Raw genomic sequence first — 18944 nt, forward strand, 5'->3', positions numbered from 1 at the left:
TCACTATGGTTTCAAAATCAGTTTTATATACTTAAAGGTGTCTAAAAGTATGCAGTGAAAAGGGATACTTGTCTTTCAGAGTATGCTTCTGGGCCTAAAATACACATATTTTTTCACTGCATACTTTTAGACAGCGAAACAATTTATATCCCAGGGTAATTTAAAACCTCCTCTGTATTTTTTAAGACTTTTTCTTCCTTATAAACCACAAAGTGGGGTTGAAAGTTACTTCCCTAGCATGGAATTATGTGTTATGTTTTCCAGCTGATTTGGCCAGCATCTCTGTTGATTTCAGATACTTCCGCCGAATGGCGCCAACACTTTATGGCCCGAAGCAAAGGACGCGTCGGCTTAGGGCCCATAAACATAAACAGGCTAGTCGCTGGGCCATTGAGGCGAGCAAAATGCTTGGCATGTTTGCCCAGACAGCAAAAAACAGAGACAGAAACTCAGACCGGCATTTGGAATAAATTTAGGCAAAGACAACCGAAAGTGGCCCCCAGAAACGAGACTAGTTAGCTTGGACAGCAGAAGATTGTCGAATTGTAAAGCGAGGCATAAAAGCCAAATTAGAGGGGAAGTCAGCCAAAGTAAATAAACAAATAAAGACGACGACAAATGACTGGGAATAAGAGACAAGTTCATGTCTCCTCGTTTTGTTTCGTTCCGTGTTGGCTTTATTTCGATTTTTCTTTTTTTTCTCTCTGAGCAATTTCGTTCCAAATTTATGGTCTACATTTCCAAAGAACATTTTTCACCTTGTAAAATTCAAGACCGCGAAAAAAAGAAAATTACATAAAGCCTGTTCGAGAGCGCGGCAATTTCCAGCCTGCACATCCAAAAATTATCAAAACAAACACGGCCGCCGCCAAATTGTAAAAATCGGCATGAAAATATTCTACGAAAATAAACAGGCCCAGAAATGTTTAAACATCGCTGAGAGAACTGGAGACAATGGACGGAAGGCCCAAAAACACATAGGTGGGATGAGACAATATTAAAAGCAAAAGTTCATCAAGATCAATAAACAAAGTGCAATCGATCGATTCCAGATAATACAGGAATTTCACCAAAAAGAAGATATAAGTGCCGAACGTGTGGGTTGCCCATTTAAGTGCTGATGACCTATAGGGGATAAGCGAACGAAAGGTCAATACAAAGGAAATTTCTCTGAATGAACTCTGCGCGTTTGCTTCAATGTAACCGAAATTTGTTTTCTTTAATTGACAGATTTACTACATAACACTCGTTCGAATTGTTAAAAAGTTGCGTTTGTTTTTAAAGTAATCTATAGGTCACTAGAATTGGTTTTAAATAAACATATATGGGATTGTTTAAACACTTTTTGCTCAAGATTAAATACGTTTCTCACTTAAATGCGGAAAAAAATAAACTTATCTTTCTTTTGCTGTTTTCTAAATATAAAAAAATTTAAATTCGTATATTTTAACGATTTATTCAATTCAGAATATAAATATTTAATCCCCTTATTCATTCCATTGAACATAATCCCTGGTAATGTACTCGAACCCCCTGACATTACCCCTACCACACCTCACGTAGGAAAAACGACTATAAATAACTAGAAAATGTTTTGATTACTGTGGCAAAAAGCTTTTAATGTTCAACCTGGCGTACACACAATATTTTACATTAAGCCAACAAACAAAGCCACGGAATTGTGAGACTGCAAATGGAGGGAAATGCGAAGATTCCCCTGCCTGGTTATGTCAGCTGAAGATTGAAATGATTTCAGCATCTATTTCTGAGGTCAGCCACAAGACGTTTCCTTTCCTTTGACAGATTGGCAGATATCGGAGGTATTGAGGGATTCAAGTGCCTCAAAGGCAAATGAGCAGTCTGTGCGGTAGTCTCAATAATCGTCCATGGTCAAGTATCGTTCGCAATTTAATTCACATAAAATGTGCAATTTTTCCGTTTACATTCCAGCAATAACAAAGTCTTTCAATTTAATAGCATTATTTATTCATGACGGCCCCTGAGTGTGAGGACCATTAATTAAAACGCAGGGGGAAATTATTTATAGCATAATTGAAAGGTATAAAACCATTGGAAAATAAATAAATTTATATGGACCACTTTTTTTTAATACACTACATTGGATATTAAAGAACCAATAAATAACAACGACATGAAAAGTAATAAAAAAACTTATTGATATACTTTTCTGATTACCATCGTGACCTACCCTTTTAATAGGAAAAATATACGTACAACAAAACAATGGAGCACTAAAGGTTTTCAATTGTTGGCTGATACATCTCATAATATATTAACTTGGACCACGCATGTATAAACATATAAACAGACAGACACAGAGAATATAATTTCAATTTGAATTGAAAATACGCCATTAGTTAGCTATTCACGAATTCAATTTCAATTGAACGAAGACGCTTCGCTGATTGATGTTTATGGAGCGTAATTTGTTCTGGACGCTCGAAAGAATCTTACAAGAGAACCTACATGTACCGAAATTCTGGACAAGGTGAGTCAGATTGATGGCCAGAGATTGAGTAATGGGTGCAAATAAATGTCAGAACTCATAGTGTTCAAAGAATAACGTGGAAAAGATTACACAATAAAAGAGCTTTGAGCTGGAAATATTAATAGAAGATAATACAATAAATGTTTCTTAAGGGAAAAATAATTTTATTATCTTAAGAATGTTTCTTTTTCTCGGTATTATCATCTAATAGGGTACTCCAATTTTATATATTAGCCTCCACAACTACAATAAATGTTTCTTATAGAAAATAGTAATTTTATTATATTGAGAATGATCTCTTTTCTCATTATTATCACCTAATAGGGTACTTAAATTTGATATATTAGCCTCCACAACTATAATGTCCTCTACTATAAGAAAACTTTCTACATTCTTACAAATAGCGACTCAATAAGCTCGTTACGATACAAAAGAGTAGTCAACAAAGAAAACTTTTATCAAGGAAAATACTTTATTTATATAATATTTGTGGACTTTAGCCTTGTGTATATATAAACCAGCTGCAATTGAAAGCCTTTCACGGAAGTCGATACCTGCTATAAATAAATATTTATCGAAATTGCGGCATTTTGAAGCGACCCACAGAATGCGACTAAATAAGCCGGCCACAAAAACTCATTACGCTCGACAATTCAATGGAATTGGAAAGACGCAGAGGTGAATTCGACAACGAAAGCCATTTGAAAGGCTCTTTAGCAAATGGAATGCGGCTTGGAAACTTTCGCCAATGTCCTTGCCACATGCGATGCACTGCAGCAGGAACACTGCAACCACAACCACACAATTTCACCCATAATTTTCAATTGCAATACCAATTGATTGATAATCGTTTTTTTCCCCCGATTTCTGTTGCTCTTGTCTTATGAATTATTCATAGTTTGCATTCCGAGCTGGCTTAAAATGACCGTAAAATTGCATTATAGACATACCAGCGGTGGAGAGCTTGGAATGACAGCCAGGTTGCAGGTTGCAGGATGCCTTCCACTCGAACATGTCATTGGTGTCCATTAAGGTCACCCAGGCCATGTCAGTTGTGTTCCGCTTGCTCTTGGCCAGCGGCAACATGACATAAAATATACATTCCATGGCCGGCCATGGCACATAGAGTACGGAAAAGTGTCACGAAAACTGTTAAAAAGCGCTTCAGCAACTTTCACAATCAACAAACATGACAAAAACTGTATGTTCCCATTGTCCACCACGCCCCTCTTTTGGTACCCAAAACAAAAACAAGTGTCAAATACAAATACAAATATAAATAGAACAAAAACAAGGAATGACAAAAACTTGCTGCATAAGTTTCCAGATGGGGAATGGGGTTGGGAGGTCAGTGGGTGTCCAGTTAGTCAGCACAAAATGCTGTCGGCCAAAAGAATAAACAATTGCGAAAATGTCTTCTACAAAATGGTGGAAGCTCATGTGCACTTGTAGGACAACTATTCTGGGGGTTTGTTTTAATTATAAACTTATACAATGGCGCAGTGCATTTTCTTTACTTGTTATTTAAGTACGAAAGTTACATATTGATATATCGCTTATAAGCGAGGAGGGTGTCTGAATCACATGGAATTAAGTGGGGAAAAGGCAAGATATTTAAAGATTAACTAAAGTACAACCATTTTTAAACATTTTATAATATAAAGATCCGAACTACTATAGAGAACAATGCGCAGAGAGAATTCTGACGTTCTGATCTGAGTTAAAAATGTTCTTAAAAATAGAATGTCATTTTTGAAGTTGAAAATGTTTTCATTGTGCTTGAATCAAGTTGAATTGGATGTACTTACATTGTATATCTCAACTACTAAACTGTTTGTCCTGTCAGTAGTGTATACTTGTCAAAACGTTGTTAATTAAACTCCATTAATCTTTTCTCTTCTCACCATTTTGATCTGATATTGAGAACATTGTTTTTAAGAGCAAATGTTCTCAATTTAAGAACATTGTACTTTTTCTCTCTGTGTAGTGTTATTATGCTACTTTTAGTTAAGCTTATATAATTCAAAATTATATTTTCATAAAATATTTGGTAACCCCCAAAAAGTTATATACCAAAATAAAGTTTAATTCTTCCAGCAGTCAAAAAGATATACGTTGAAAGTCGAGATACTGGATCCAAATATTTTAAATTCGTTTTCCAAAGGAACTCACATTTATTATCTCCAATAAAGTACTTTGTTTGAAGAGCATTATTATTCATGCTTAAAAAATTGTACTATATTTTTAACGTACCTGAAACCTATTAAAGTTCTAAAAACTTTACCTGCGCTATAAGTATTTTTACCGCTGCTCTAGCGGAACCAGATTGCCTTAGTATTATGCTTTTTAAATCTCATAAACTAACGTTTAGTGCAACCTGCCACATACCCCTCCTAAACGATACCCCTCCCTCACCCGTAAAAGATAAGATGCTCTATAAGCCCACTAAGATGCCCATTTAAAGAGTATGTCGAGAGATAAAATAGCTGCTGAAAGCGAATTTTTACAGGATGCATAGCATACGTTGAGGCGCAAATGACAATGAAAAGTGTTTTGTGTTCGTGTGTGTGAGTGGGGGTGGGGATGCAAGTCTGCATGTGTGTGTGTGTGTAGTGCGAGACTTGCGTGAGCCAAACGCAAATAATGAAAGTGGATGGGCTGCAGCAAGGGGGAAAGAGAGGGACGGCGAGAGCAACGTGAGATGGAAGCAGTCAACAAGCGAGCGCAAAGTGAAAGTGGAAAGTGCACTCAACACGAAGTGCATCGGTGTGTGCGAGCTCCGTCTGTGTGTGTGTGTGTGTGTGTGAGAGAGGGGGGAGCTAGCAGTACTTATGTTGCATACTCTAGGGGAGCTCGCGTTCAAGATAAATAGCTGTGGGTGCCGGAAAAACAAATCTGAACACCGCCCTTACTTTCTCCCCCCTTTTCTTTTCTTTTCTTTTCCCTTTTTCCCAGGTGCAGCTCTTAAAACTGAAAATGGCGGCGAACTTTGCCAGAAAAGATGAGGTGAACTTTCCAAATTCCCTCAGCTTCTGGTCATAATTATGTTAATTAAGGTGCAGGGAACAAAAAGTTTTCCATATGCCAGGTAGTCGCGAAATTGGCGCCGCTTAAATGAAGCACACCAGTTAAATTTGAATTTAAATAGCCGTTCCTTCGCCTTTGCCTGTAGAATTCCCGTCTTTCAAATCCACTTCCCACCATTTTTTCTCATATATGGGGTGAGACCGCCTCACGTAGCTGAGCCACGTTTTTATTTGCATATCATTTAGTGCCCGTAACGGCTGAGGAATGTTCCCAAGAAAGAACAAAAAGGGCCTAAGACAAACTACCCAACTGCACAAATGAAAATACTCCACATGTACGAAGAAACAGAGAAAAAATACTTTGTTAATTCAAAAATTTAAAAAGTTAAGATACAGTTATTAAAATGCTATTCCAAGTATTATAACCATTATAAAAAATGGAATACAGAAATGGTTTATTAAATATTTTGTACAACTATTTTTACCGCTTAATGAATTCAATTAATCAAACTATTTAAAATGATTTTAAGAATTTTAATAATTTGCATATTATTTTTGTATGCGCCACGAAATAACTGGTAAAATATAAAAAGTACAAATCGATGACGGAATGATGATTAGATTATAATTACGTTAGCTATGCGGTTTAATGTTAAGGCTTAATAAAATAATATTTTTAATGAAATTCTTTTTTGTTTTATTTTTCTTTAACCTATCTAAAACATTTTTTCTCAGTTTAAAAGCCCCCTTTCTTCGGTGGGAGAGGTAACTCAGTCAGCAATTTGCTTTAATATTAAATGGGTAACGAACCGTAAGAAATATGAACGTGTTATATAGTTTGATGCGAACGCATTTCGACCAGAGCGTAATGTTCTGAATCATTGGGGAGACGAAGACCCCTCTGAGGAGTGGGGTGGTAAGAGGTGGGGGGTTGGAAGTGCCTGCAAGGTTGAATGGACATGGCATTGAGCGGCTAAGTGTGTGAGTGGGTAGGTAATGCAAACGGATGGCTTCCAGTCTTGTCCAAGCACAAACTTTTCTCAAACTTTGATTAAGTTTTCATTCGGTAGGAGAAAAGTTTTCCAGAATCATTTGCCTAGAAAAAAATATGTTTGTGAGTGAAATCTTATGATTTCGCCAGATTAATTGCTCAATCTCGAAAAGTTTTCAGTAAATTAAAAGGAAATTTTCCTGACAATTCTGGAAAATATTTCATTTTCTTTGACTTTTTTTGAAAAAGTTAGAGAGCAGCTTGCCAATGAAATTCATTAATCATCTTTTTGCAATTCTAAGTAAATTAGCAATTACAAATATGAATAGAGATTGGAAGAAGATTCGACAGATAGGAAATGATAATTTTGTCGATTAAAATGGATATCTTTGAAATGTAGGAAAAGAAATCTTAAGTTGATATATAGATTTTCTGAATAATTTCACAAGTAAAAGTCTCTGAACTGAGCCACAAAATTATCCATCAATTAGGTCATATCTGAACTTCTTAAATCTTTTGATTTTCTTCCTGTTCTCGAAACTTTTGAGGCCAACCTTGTGCGAAAATTGTTGCTTCCCCTGTGTTAGTGTGTGTGTGGGTCTCTTGTACTTGCAGATGTGTATATTTATATATATCTTTTTGTATCTTCTTCTGCGACTGTCTGGTAGCGTGTTAGAATATATGTGCCTGTGTGCAAGGTGAAGCGCTCCGGCGGCAGAGACATTCAAATTTAAATACAAATGTTGCACGTGCCCTCGGAGGTGTTTCTGTACAAACCTCCTGACGTGGCATATATATATTTATATATATATATACTCGAATCCACACGTGTGTGTTGGCCTGTTTAGCTGGGTGTGGGTGGACTCATTTTGGTGATTGCGCTGCTAAGGTTTAATAAAGCAACACCAAGACGACGTCGAGGAGGACTATTACGTAGAATTGCTTGGAGAAATGGCAGCCATTCCGAGGAATCGAGGACTCCGGGAGCAGAGTGCCGTATCCCCTCGCATAATAAAGCAACTTACCGGCATAATTGGCAGCCGCAGTCAGAAATAAAAAGTGCGTGTAAAAAATAAACGTAGCATAAGCAAAAGGCGCCCCACACAAAACTTCAAATTGAAATGAAATGAAGTGTAAAGCGGCTTTAACCGCATAAAATCCTATGGGTTTACCCTGGCCAGGCGGAAAATGTGCCATTTTCTATGGCTTGGCGCTTTCCAGGTGAGTGTGGCAAGAGTGTATATAATTGTTTTCGGTGCGTTTGTTTAGCTTAATTAAAATGCCCCGTGCAAACACTAAAGTTTGCTTGGCCCAGGCCACAAAAATGAAATATATACTATGTATAAGCATCTACATAGGAATATATATATAGGTTTTATCTTCTTTTTCCATTCGCAGTCGTTTCTTTTTTGGTGCCTCTAAGTTGCCATGGAGCTGTCCTCGTGATTGGTCATTCTGAGGAGTCAATGTCCTAAGACTTTTCCCTATTGAAAATCTAATATGTAAATACTATAAATTATGACTAGAATTAATTTATTTGAGAGTTTATTGAGTTCTCTAGTTGTAATTTATTATGCTCTGTATTTATTTATAGTATTAAATTTGGTAACAAGTACATAAATAGTTTCTTGAGCAAGAAGCTTGTGTCTGGTTTGATTATAACCATAATACGATTCACAGCCCAATGGAACGCAAATTCAATAATTAATTGCCATTAAATTACAAGGATGTAATGCATTCAGTTTGCTGTGTGAATCCACTTAAAGATATGATTATGCTTGGCCAAATGGTAAGCCTATTAATTGGGCTTTAAGTTGACTGTGTTTTTAAGGGAATTTATAAGATAAATATTAGTTTAAAATACTTTTTAATGGGTAAGTATTATGTGTAAATGAACTACAAATAACCGTTGTGTTTTAAAAACAGTACTGGATGAAATTATAATTTTATAAATAGATATTTTTTAAGTAAAACCCACTATTGATAAAGGAACCCTTTAATATGGCCATAATAGCGGCTTGAGTTACCCGTAAAATACTTCTAATTTTAACAATATTCCTACACGATCACGAATCCGGGGCATCTCTATGCCACCACCTGCTGCCTTTGGTGATGCTGTTGCTTTTGCTGTTGATGTTGCCGCTGCTGTTTACCCGGTTTTTATACAGCAAAAAGCAATTTGGCCTGCCAGCGAGTGGGCTTTGGACCGCCCCTTCTTTGACAGCCTTTGTTGGCTGTCTGTCGGCTGGACGTCCTGCTCCTTCTGAAAGGATCTTCCCTTTTCCCATCCACCCCAAAACAAGCCATTTCATGCTGTTGTCGTTGTTGCATTGCGGTGTTGACACCCCGCTGGCTTGGCACTTCAATTTTAGAACGAAAGCGGCGGCAGGAAGAGCATCAGAGTATCTGAAAATATATTTTCCCAGACGCCCAGAGCCAACTAGAACCACCCACAACCAACCTCACCTGCCTAATGGTCTGTACTGGATGTTATAACCGGACATTGGCAACCATAACTCTAATGGACACAGAGTCGAGCGGTAGGGTGAATACGTCTCTTTTTTTTGGAACATAATCTAAGCTATTAAAATTCAGTTCTGGAGATGACAGTGCGTATACGTAATGCGGCGAGATTGGCCCAAAATTGGTTATTCAAAGGGCGAGCCTGTAATTGCCAGGCTTTGCACCAAAAAGAATATGACCTTTTTATAGGTTCATAATATTTGTGGAATTTTTGCCAGACAGAATTTTAAATTCACCCTTTCGTTTACTCTGGAATTCCTTAAGATAAGGCTCACAAAAGCAGCCGCAAAGACCGCATTCATCATCCATCATCCGCCAGCTGAAGAACCATCCGTTCCATCAAACACATACCATTTTTGCTAATGATTGTGTGCCAGAAGTCTTCACCTCATCCTTAAGCGAAAAGGCGAAAAAGCGTTTTGCTGGCGGCAAGAGCTTCACACCCATGCGGAAAACATAATATTTTTGAATGGTGTGCGTGCCGGCGGCCTTGGTGGAAAACTTGTTCGTAACCATAGCATAGTTTTCCACGCTTTCCCACCGAAAAACCCCCCAAAACCCCCTCTCACTTTAATTAAAACGACGAACAAACACGAGGCAAGAATGTCGAGCTTATGGCCATCAATCAAAATGACAAAAAAAAGGAGAAAACCAAGAAAAATAAATATGTTTGTTCGCCCAGATAATAATGTGCATTGACAAAGCCTCGTCAAGTATGCAAAGGCATTCGGATTCGACTGTTTGCAGCTGTCGAAAATGAAGAGACCATAAAATGTTGCCGCGAGCAGGGACAAGGCGAATGAAATTTATTGCCCTGTTGTGATAAACGTGACGCGCTGTGCCAAGGGCCACGCCCTCACCGAAAAGGGGCGGGGACGACCAGGACATTTTACAAGTGCCTTTTACATTTGATTTGTGTGTGCGAGTGTGTGGGTGTCGTCCTGCCAAGGAAAAGCAGGCATTTTCCGCATTCGAACAGCTCACAACAGGTTAATGCGAGCCATGCGGGCAGGGGCCTTTTGAATAATGAGGCCAGATTGATGATCTTTAATGGCTGAGCGCAAGTTGGCCAAATTAAGTTGTTGGTAAAAGTGGCACCCACTTAGATAAATCTCCTCTCACAAATTAGCCTTTATGACTATTCCGAAAAAGTTTTCTCCACTGTTTCCATACCACATTTATAGCATAGACTGAAAGACTTTTATACATCTTTGCAGTTTTTCTTTAGTTTTAATTGTTTAGCAATTGTTTGTGGATAAATTAAAAAAAAATTGCTCATTGTAAATTACAATATTTTTAGTAAATAATTATAAAAAATCCTTAACTTTATTAATATATATATTATAAGTACGAGTATAAGCATCGGCAATGTATTTTTGTTGGTTACCTTATAAAAATTCCTTCTTAATCTAAGCAATAAATTACCTTATTTCACATAAATTTTGTTTAAACAAATTGTTTATTTTGAAAAAACATTGATTTAAAATCAATTTAATTTTACCAAAAACCCAAAAATGGAAACGGAAACGGTAGCGGGTGTATATGCATTGGTTATTTAAATCTACCTGGAGGCCAGGGCCAGAGGCAAAGTTCAAATGCAGTAAAAACCCTAAACGGATAACTGATAACCTAGAAAAGCTGCCCTGACAGAGGGAAAAGTTTACGTTCAAGGTTCAATCAACTTAGCCCGGGATATTTGCTCAAATTCGTGTCCAACGTGGCGTATGCTCGACATTGGCCCTCACAATGTTTCAGTTAGTGGGGGATTCCCCTTTCTCCCCCTCCCCCTCTTCTCCAATCGCTTTGCTAGCCTGTTTTGACATTTTTCCATCTCGCTTTTTTCGGCTTTGTTTCCACCATTTTTCGGACCGCGTTTTCGCCCGTGGATTTTCATACCTTTGCGCCTTGTTGCAGCTGTTGCCCGAAATAAGCCTAAAAGGTAGAACATTTACCCGGAAAAAAAGTGAAATTCCGCCGTAGTTCCAGCAACTGCATTTGCATTCCATTTTTTCTAGCTTTTTGTGGAAATTTTGCAGTTATTTTTTCCACCATTGAGCTGCCAAAGCCACAGAGCCAGTTGGCCAGTTTGAAGGCTTAGATAAGGACTCTTGGAAATTGATGCGCGATTTCTTGCTCTCAATGGGCCTCTGTTTCTGGCAGCCAACTTGGCCTGACGATAAGGTTCAGTTGGTCTGTGTACTTAAGTTTAACCTCACGATTTTGGGCCAGAAAAGGCATAAAAAGGAAAGAAAACCCCCTGGATATACGGGGCGTATACATCACGTGAATGTGACTACTGCCTCCTTTTATCCCACATTTTCTGAGACGGCAATAATCGTAAAATAAAAATTCTTGCAAAGGCAACGGAAGGTGACCAAGATACCCTTATCAAATTAAGCATATTTGTTGGAAGTTCCTGCACAGAAAGAAATATTCAAGTACATTCTTCTTGAATTAAGAAAATTCGTTCTTAAAAACCGTGTAAGTACATTTTGGTATCAATGTTCTTAATATTAGAACAAAATGGTGAGAAGAGAAAAGTTAAATTGAGTTTATTTAACAATTTTAAGATATACAATGTACTTAAATACCGCCAATTCAACTTGGTTCGAGCAAAATAAAAAGATTTTCAACTTTAAAATTTCGTTCTATTTTGAAGAACGTTTTCAACTCAGATGAGAACGTCAGAGTTTTCTCCGTGTGTAGTAAATTTATCAAGTATTCTAAAAATATTCCTTTCTATCCTTAATAATAACCTTCGGCCAAAGTGTATTAGCCATTGATGAATGGTCAAAGTTCAAAGAGCGCGAATCGCGATGGGGAAATGAAAATAAATATAAAATTAGCAGTTAAGGTGGGGAAGTCGTCATGCAAACGCGTTAAAATGCGAAATTCAATTTGTTGGAGCAGAAAACAGGCAAAGGGCAGAAAAGGCATGCCGCAGAATTTCAGTTGGTGAAAAATGTGTGTGTCTGTGGGTGGGTTTTTGGGTATTAAAGTGTGTCGCTTTAAAGGCGGGAATTTCGCCTTTCTCGGCACTCCGGAATAAAGAACAAGGATTCGGGACTAAGGACTCACCACAATGCGCCTGACACGTGTCATTTTGCGGTAATCGCCCAGCTTGAGGCCTGGCAGGCGAACAATTTCCCGGGATTTGGATATGAAGTGGCGAGCAGGGAAAGCGAAACCGGCGGCAGGAGCAAAAGTTTTTCCTTTCCTTTCCGATTTCCTTTTTCACTTCTGATTGCCGCCTGTCAGTTGCAGTTGCTTTCTCACAATTAGCGACGGCAAATGCAAAACTTCCAAACCGCAGGATACTTTCAAAAAGTTGCTCAAACGAACTTGGTTTTGTTTTTTTCTAGATCACCATTCACTATTAACTTGTCACTATTTGAGTTTTCACCCGTGAGAAGTTAATTGAAAACTGCAAGTATTAATGGGGATTTTAAGGAAAATTGTTGAGTTTTTCGCCTACTTCTTGCCTCGTTCGTATTTTTTCGTAGCGCCTGGCCGGATTTTCTTTGGTATCGACCGCTGCGCCAAACGTCTCAGATGAAACTGAACGCTTCCCGAGATTCGGAGGCAGATGAAATACCCCTGGAAAATCCGTGCGGCCAGGCCAGGAGCAACAACAACACTGCGGCAAAGAGCGCAACTGCCGCTCTCCGGCTCTCTTGCCTGACTTTTGCCTCCGCTCTCAGCGGCGCTCCACTGCGTATACGTAACGTCACAACCAAACCAGCTGTGAGCACAGTGTCGCAAAATGTGGTTTGAAATATTAAAATAAATTCAAATTTAAAAATTATTTACTTGTACAATTACTTCATTACAAGCTGGAACTATGTTTTAAGGTGAATAACACTGGAGTAGTGACAAGCTGTCTTTGACTGCAATCAGTCGAATAAACACAATAAACAGTCGAATTCACTCAGAAAAAAATCAATTACTTCGCGCTTTAATAAATTATTTTCGGTGTCAAAGCTTCGACAAGTATGGAAAATACAGAACCCGACAACAAAATGCAACTTTCAAGCACGAATTTTAAAGACCGAAAATACTACGTTTTAGAATTTTTCGGTCTACAACAAGGTATGAATAATTCTTAAATCTAAAAACAAGAACGATTTAACAATGAAGTTGCAGGAATGATTCAAGGACGAATAATTCTTAAAATAATATACATAGGTATTTTATATTTAAATTGGATTTTAATTATATGCTAGTAAAGGAAATGAGTATTACAAACTGAAATAAACGAGATATATCTTATTAATATTAATTTTTTAAGCTTACTTACGACCTGCCGCTCACGGGCATTAACACTGTGAAATTGTTCTTAAATCAAGGCTGTTTGTGCTTGACTTTAGCACGGTGTTTTTCCGTGAGTGTAGTTTCTCACTAAAACAAAAGATGTGTATTTTATATATTAATACTTGTGAAAAACTATAAATCGATAATATTGTCTATAAAAAATAATTTAAAATAATATACATTATTTTAGTACACAGAACTTAAAAAATTGTAAAAATAATAAAAAAGTTGTAGCTTTAGGAATAATAAGAACGAAAGTTACACATGAAAAAAATTGTTGAATATCCTTAATCATAAAATAGGCTCCTTATTTCGTATTCATCTGTTTTCGTATTCTTCTGTTTCAGAAAATAGTGTAGTTCCACTCTTCAACTAATCTTAGCCCACTGTCTTAATAATTTTTGTACTTCCCCAGCTTTCTGCCAGTGTAAGAGAGATGGCAAGAGAATTTTTTTGTTACCGCTGAGAGAACGAGTACAGAGAGTGCTTCCTTTTTGCTTTATAAAAGTTTTATTTTCCCCAAAACAAATTGCAGAGGCAAAAAAGTAAGGCACGCGGACAGCCAGAAACTGGGAGTTTTCGGGAACGGAAGGGCGGAAAGGAATTCGGCTGGAGTGGAAGGTTAGGATCCAGGAAGAAATGTGTGGGGGGGGGTTGAATTCTCGATAAGTGGGTGCCTCTCCATGGGTGTGTGTGTGTGTGCCTTTATTAGGATGTGTGTGTGTGTGTGTTTGCTTGAGAGTTTGTTTATCTGTTTGTTTTGTTACATTTTCTGTGAATTTCACTGTTTTTTGTGTGTTTTCTTGGTGGAGAGCCAAGCGGGCTGAAGTCGAGAAATGCAAAAATCAAGCTACGCAAACTTGTTGATGAAAAACCCGGGCGGGAAACTCTCAGCTGGGCTTTAAAACGAGGAGAGTTAGTTTCCACGTGGAAGATAGTGTGTGTGTGTGTGTTCTTGGTTTTGGTAGCTCAGCGCAGGAAGGTGGTGTATTTACATATGTATGTATGCCAAGAAACAACATGTTGATTTTACACGTGCTCAACTGGGGCACCCAAGTGCACAAATGGAAAACTGCGTCTGTCTGGGATCTGCATTAATTAATTAACTTCACGCTAATTGCATTTTAATTGCCTAACGAGGGAAGACAGGATCTGAACCGGAAAATGATTTTCATTGTTTTTTGTTGCTAACTCTTTAGTTACAGGAAATGGTTCTGCTGGCAATTAGAGGCTAGATTTCATCGAATTAGGGTTAAGTTTTAGGGGTTGGGTTAAGTCATAATTATTGAAGGCTATAGGTTTCGGAAAAAAGTAAAACCCTTTTTAGGAAAAGAACATATACTAAATAGACAGATAGATAAATGTAAAAATAAATTAACTTATGTCAAGATATTGTTATACCAACGCAAAAGAGGACACGCTTCAAACCCCACAAATTACTTATATTCTTGGTCAGCATTACTAGACAAGTCGTCCTAGCCATAAACGCCTGTCCGTCCGTCTGTCCTTTTCAAAGCGAACTAATCGCTCAGTTGTAAATCTATCGAAAAAACCCTCTTAAATGTTTTTTTTTAGATGCAGGTAGTATATATGTAAGTAGAACAAATTTTAAAAAGGTATGTGTTTGGCGTCTTTTGACATTTATCGACAGCTGGCAGACAGCTGTCATCAGTCAAAACTAGGCTGTCATCAACAATTTATCGATGACAGCAGCCAGGCTGTCATTAACAAGTCATCCATGACAACATCAAGGCTCAAAACTTGTTATTTATTTTTTGAAATGAAACATTATATTAATATTTTTTGGTGTCTATTTTGTAATTTTCTACAAAGCGGATTGCTCTGTAGTCGCAATGCTTCAATAGAAACGAACTGCAAGTGTATAAGAACTTCGACTTGGCCAAACTAACTATCTCTCTTGCTAATAGTAGAATATATTAAAATGTTTCGAAGAAGGTGACAGTATAAATCTTTAGTGCTTTTGAAATGTATCTAAGTGTTTTTAAAATAACGATTTATTTGTACAAACAAATTGGTAAAAAAGAAGTCATCGAGCTCTAACCTATTCTGACGTTGCTGTTTTCTATACACCAAAATGTAAACATATTAATAAATAAATATGTTACCAAGTTATTTATTTAAAGAGAGATAAAATTCGATTATTTTTAGAAACTGTTTACCTACTAAATTAAAATACCATCAAAACAGAACGAACTTAAACTCAAACCAATCGATGGCAGAACGGAAAATTCCAGCACCGATTAAGCCTCATATGCGTGTTTCCCGTGCCTTTTTCTCCTCTGGATTCTTACTTTTCTGCCTTTCCGAGTCGAAAGTTATCCACTAGTACTGCTGCTGGCCGGATTGTTTTGCTGTTGTCTTTTGCTTAGAATGGCAGTTCCGGTGAAGGAGCCGCAGCAGCGTGCCCAAGTGGCCCGAACGGGGATTTCCCAGTCGCCCCAGCCACGTGTAATCCTTTGCTGCCCTATGACCCCATCGGTCGTCATTCCGATGGCCCCCCTGGTCTGCTTGGTTCCCTTGGTTCCCTTGGCCCGTGGTGCCTTCATCACATTCTTTTGGTGTTTTTAGGCTTCCCTTTTCGATCTCTTCCATTGTTGGGGTTTCTTGTTTTGTTTGGGCTTTGATTACTTTAAGTTTTGGTTTTCAAATGATTGGCAGAGCTCTGATAGCTCTTTGATGTAAATGATAGCCGGGGAGGATTTCAGCTGGGATATAGGAGCTTTAAATTTGCATAGAAACCGACCTCTAGCTGGAAATCCCAACCCGAGGGCACGGTGTGGTTCATATCTCATTTTATAATTACGCATTTCCTCTAATTGGCGGAGTTGGACCGTGAATTGTGGCTGGGCATTCAATTTGAATATTATGCCAGATTAGTTTCTCCCCTGAAATGTGCATAATAGTTTATCATAATTTCACAGAGTAGCCACATTGAGTCCCACACAACTGCATTCGAATGGGTGCACTTTTCAATGACTTTCGCGCAAATGAATCGATGATAAATGCGGCTTTATGGGGAATGCTTAACACTAACATCAAATGTTCAAAGCTCTTGAAAATGTCGTTAGAACTAAACAACTCCAGAATCAAGAAAGCGATTGTACCTTTTGATTTGGTATAGCTCATTTTCTCGTTAGTTTGCGTATTAACTACACCGAACTAGAAATTATTGAAAGTAACCTGTTTTACTTAATTGTTAAATATATAAAATGTATTCTTAAAAATATTTTTTTTCAACCTCTGCTTTTAAAATTTTACTTTAATTGTGGGGCTGTGCAATTTAGACACTGTAAAATTAATAAAAAAAAAATATGATAAAATATATTATGACTCCAAATTATGTCAGAGTGCTGAAAACTCTAATAGATGGATTAAAGTTAATAGTAATGAAAATAATAGGTATATTAAATAATGACTAATAAGCTGATATATGCAGCGGCTTAAAGCTATATCATCATAGTTATGTTATTAAATTATGTTATAAATTAAATTCCCTGGAGAATTTTTTCAGTGATACCAGCGTGTACAGGGAAGATATATTAGTTTAAAAAAAGTTTTAAAGGTTGAACTATTTCGGCTGTAAGCTCGTGTAATTTTAAATACTTTGAAATCATTTTTAAAAAATGTTTAAAGTGTACCTGCGCTTCGTTTCGATCTAAAAGTTGCAATCTGTTTTTCATTGCATGGTTTTTATGGTCAAGCTGCAGCACTATTTGCTGACAATTAACATTTTATGAGTTCTATTTTTTCCCGCTTTTATATCGCCCATTCCAGAAGTGACTAACTGGCTAATCAAGAGTTAATCCCTGCCCCCCCCCCCCCCCCCCCCCCCCCCTTTCTTACCACCGATGAGGTCATAGTTGCTACTCTGGACCGACGCATAATAATTAGCCACCAGCGTAATTTGCCTCAATTTATGCGCATATATTCGGCAAAGGACCATACCAAGCCTTTTGTTCAATTTATGCACACCATTCTGCGATTATAAATGCTTAAACGATGGAAAAACTAGAGGCAAATGTTTGAGCAGAATTTGGCTTCCGGCTTTAATTGTGGCCAGTGGCACAATGGATGGACAGGAAGGCGTCAGTATCTTATATATATCTGTATGGAATCTGCCTCCGTTGCCTTGGAAAATGACAGCTTGTGGAAATGGTCGACGCTTTCTATTATTTGCCATTTCAATTGCAAATTAACTTTGCAGTCCAATGTCTGACAATGCCAAGCTCTTCCTCGACATGTGTGCGAATGCTTTACAAATAAACGAGTATCTATATATATATATATATCTGTAAAATATATATTAACACCACATGGCAGCCACAAAAATAAACTCAACTGCTGCTGTCGAGTGGAAAATGCAATGTTCTTTGCCTCTCCTTCTCCGGAAAATTGTAGGACCCTCGAGTTATTTCTAATTAAAGCTTAATTGTATCAAACAGACACTTGAAGTTAAATGAAAAGTGGAAAATAAAAAGCTAATCAACAGATTAAACTTTAACTGCCTTAAGTTTTGGATTTCTCCGGCTTTAGTACACTGATAAAAAAAATAAAAGTAGTCGGTCCAAGGATTTCATATATAATTTTAATATTTTTTGCTGTTTTTCATCCGTTGCCTTTATTTATTTACTTTAAATATGAAAATATTTACAATAACAACAATATATTAACAATTATAGATTATTTGATGATTTAAAATATTTAAAGTAAATATGACTAATATTTTCTACCTTCTACTATTATCAAATTAAGTTATGAAATTTCGATATATTTTATATTGAACAATATGTTTTTGTATTTAGTTTAAATAGTTAATATACAATTTAAAATTAAATATACAGGTATTTATGTTTATTGTCCCTTTTTTTATTAAATTAAATCACGCAATTTACTATATTTTGTATTTAACAATATGTTTTTGTATTTAATTCAAATATTTAATACGAAATTTGGAATTCAATATGCAGATACTTGATTTTATTCTTCCATTTTTTATCAGTGCAAAGTGGCACCTTAATAAATGATATATGGAGATAGCATAATCCCTGAATGCTAGACTAACCGGCTCAAATTCAATGGCAATTGCTTGCAGCTCGGCTTACACAATTTTAGGGGGCTTTGGAACTACGAAACTTCCTTCGCCGCACAACGGTTATTTATGTTCGTACGTGCATCAATGTTGTTGCAGCTGCCACAGCCTGCAACCAAACGGGGGAGTCCCCAAAAAGGGGGGGGGGGATTTGAAAAGCAAATTTACATAAAGACTTAAGCCGGAAAGCCAGGAAACGTCGTCGAGTCACGTTTATTGGCCACAGGCTGGTCACACGAGCAGCACAAATCATGCAAAATTAAATTCAAGAGCCCCCATATCTCCCATTTCCCCCGCCCCTGCTAAACTTGCCCATCCAATTATTGATTGAAAGTAGATTTTTGTGAATTTTCTAGTCCCTCACGGAATGCAATTTTCCCACTGCCACCACAGCTGGGAACGTTACGCATACGCCATGCTGGCCATTTCGGTTTGGAGTGTATGGCCAAACAAGGGAACATGTGTCTCCTGGCC

The 18944-nt window shown here is 37.4% G+C and overlaps 1 protein-coding gene across 3 annotated transcripts in view; it reads right to left on the reverse strand.

The window, feature by feature from the left end:
* Dpp10 (Dipeptidyl peptidase 10) overlaps positions 1-12651 on the reverse strand; it is a 36927-nt gene extending 24276 nt beyond the window's left edge. The window contains exon 1 of one of the 3 annotated variants that reach the window (XM_070996908.1): positions 12128-12651. In XM_070996908.1, coding sequence (XP_070853009.1) covers positions 12128-12151 — 24 coding nt within the window. In that variant the 5' untranslated portion in view covers positions 12152-12651. The remainder of the gene's footprint in view (positions 1-12127) is intronic. The other 2 variants (XM_017089451.4, XM_017089452.4) reach the window with 2 other exon arrangements.
* Between the last annotated feature and the right edge of the window lie 6293 nt (positions 12652-18944).

Source organism: Drosophila suzukii, chromosome 2L (assembly GCF_043229965.1).
Source record: "Drosophila suzukii chromosome 2L, CBGP_Dsuzu_IsoJpt1.0, whole genome shotgun sequence".
NCBI lineage: Eukaryota > Metazoa > Arthropoda > Insecta > Diptera > Drosophilidae > Drosophila > Drosophila suzukii.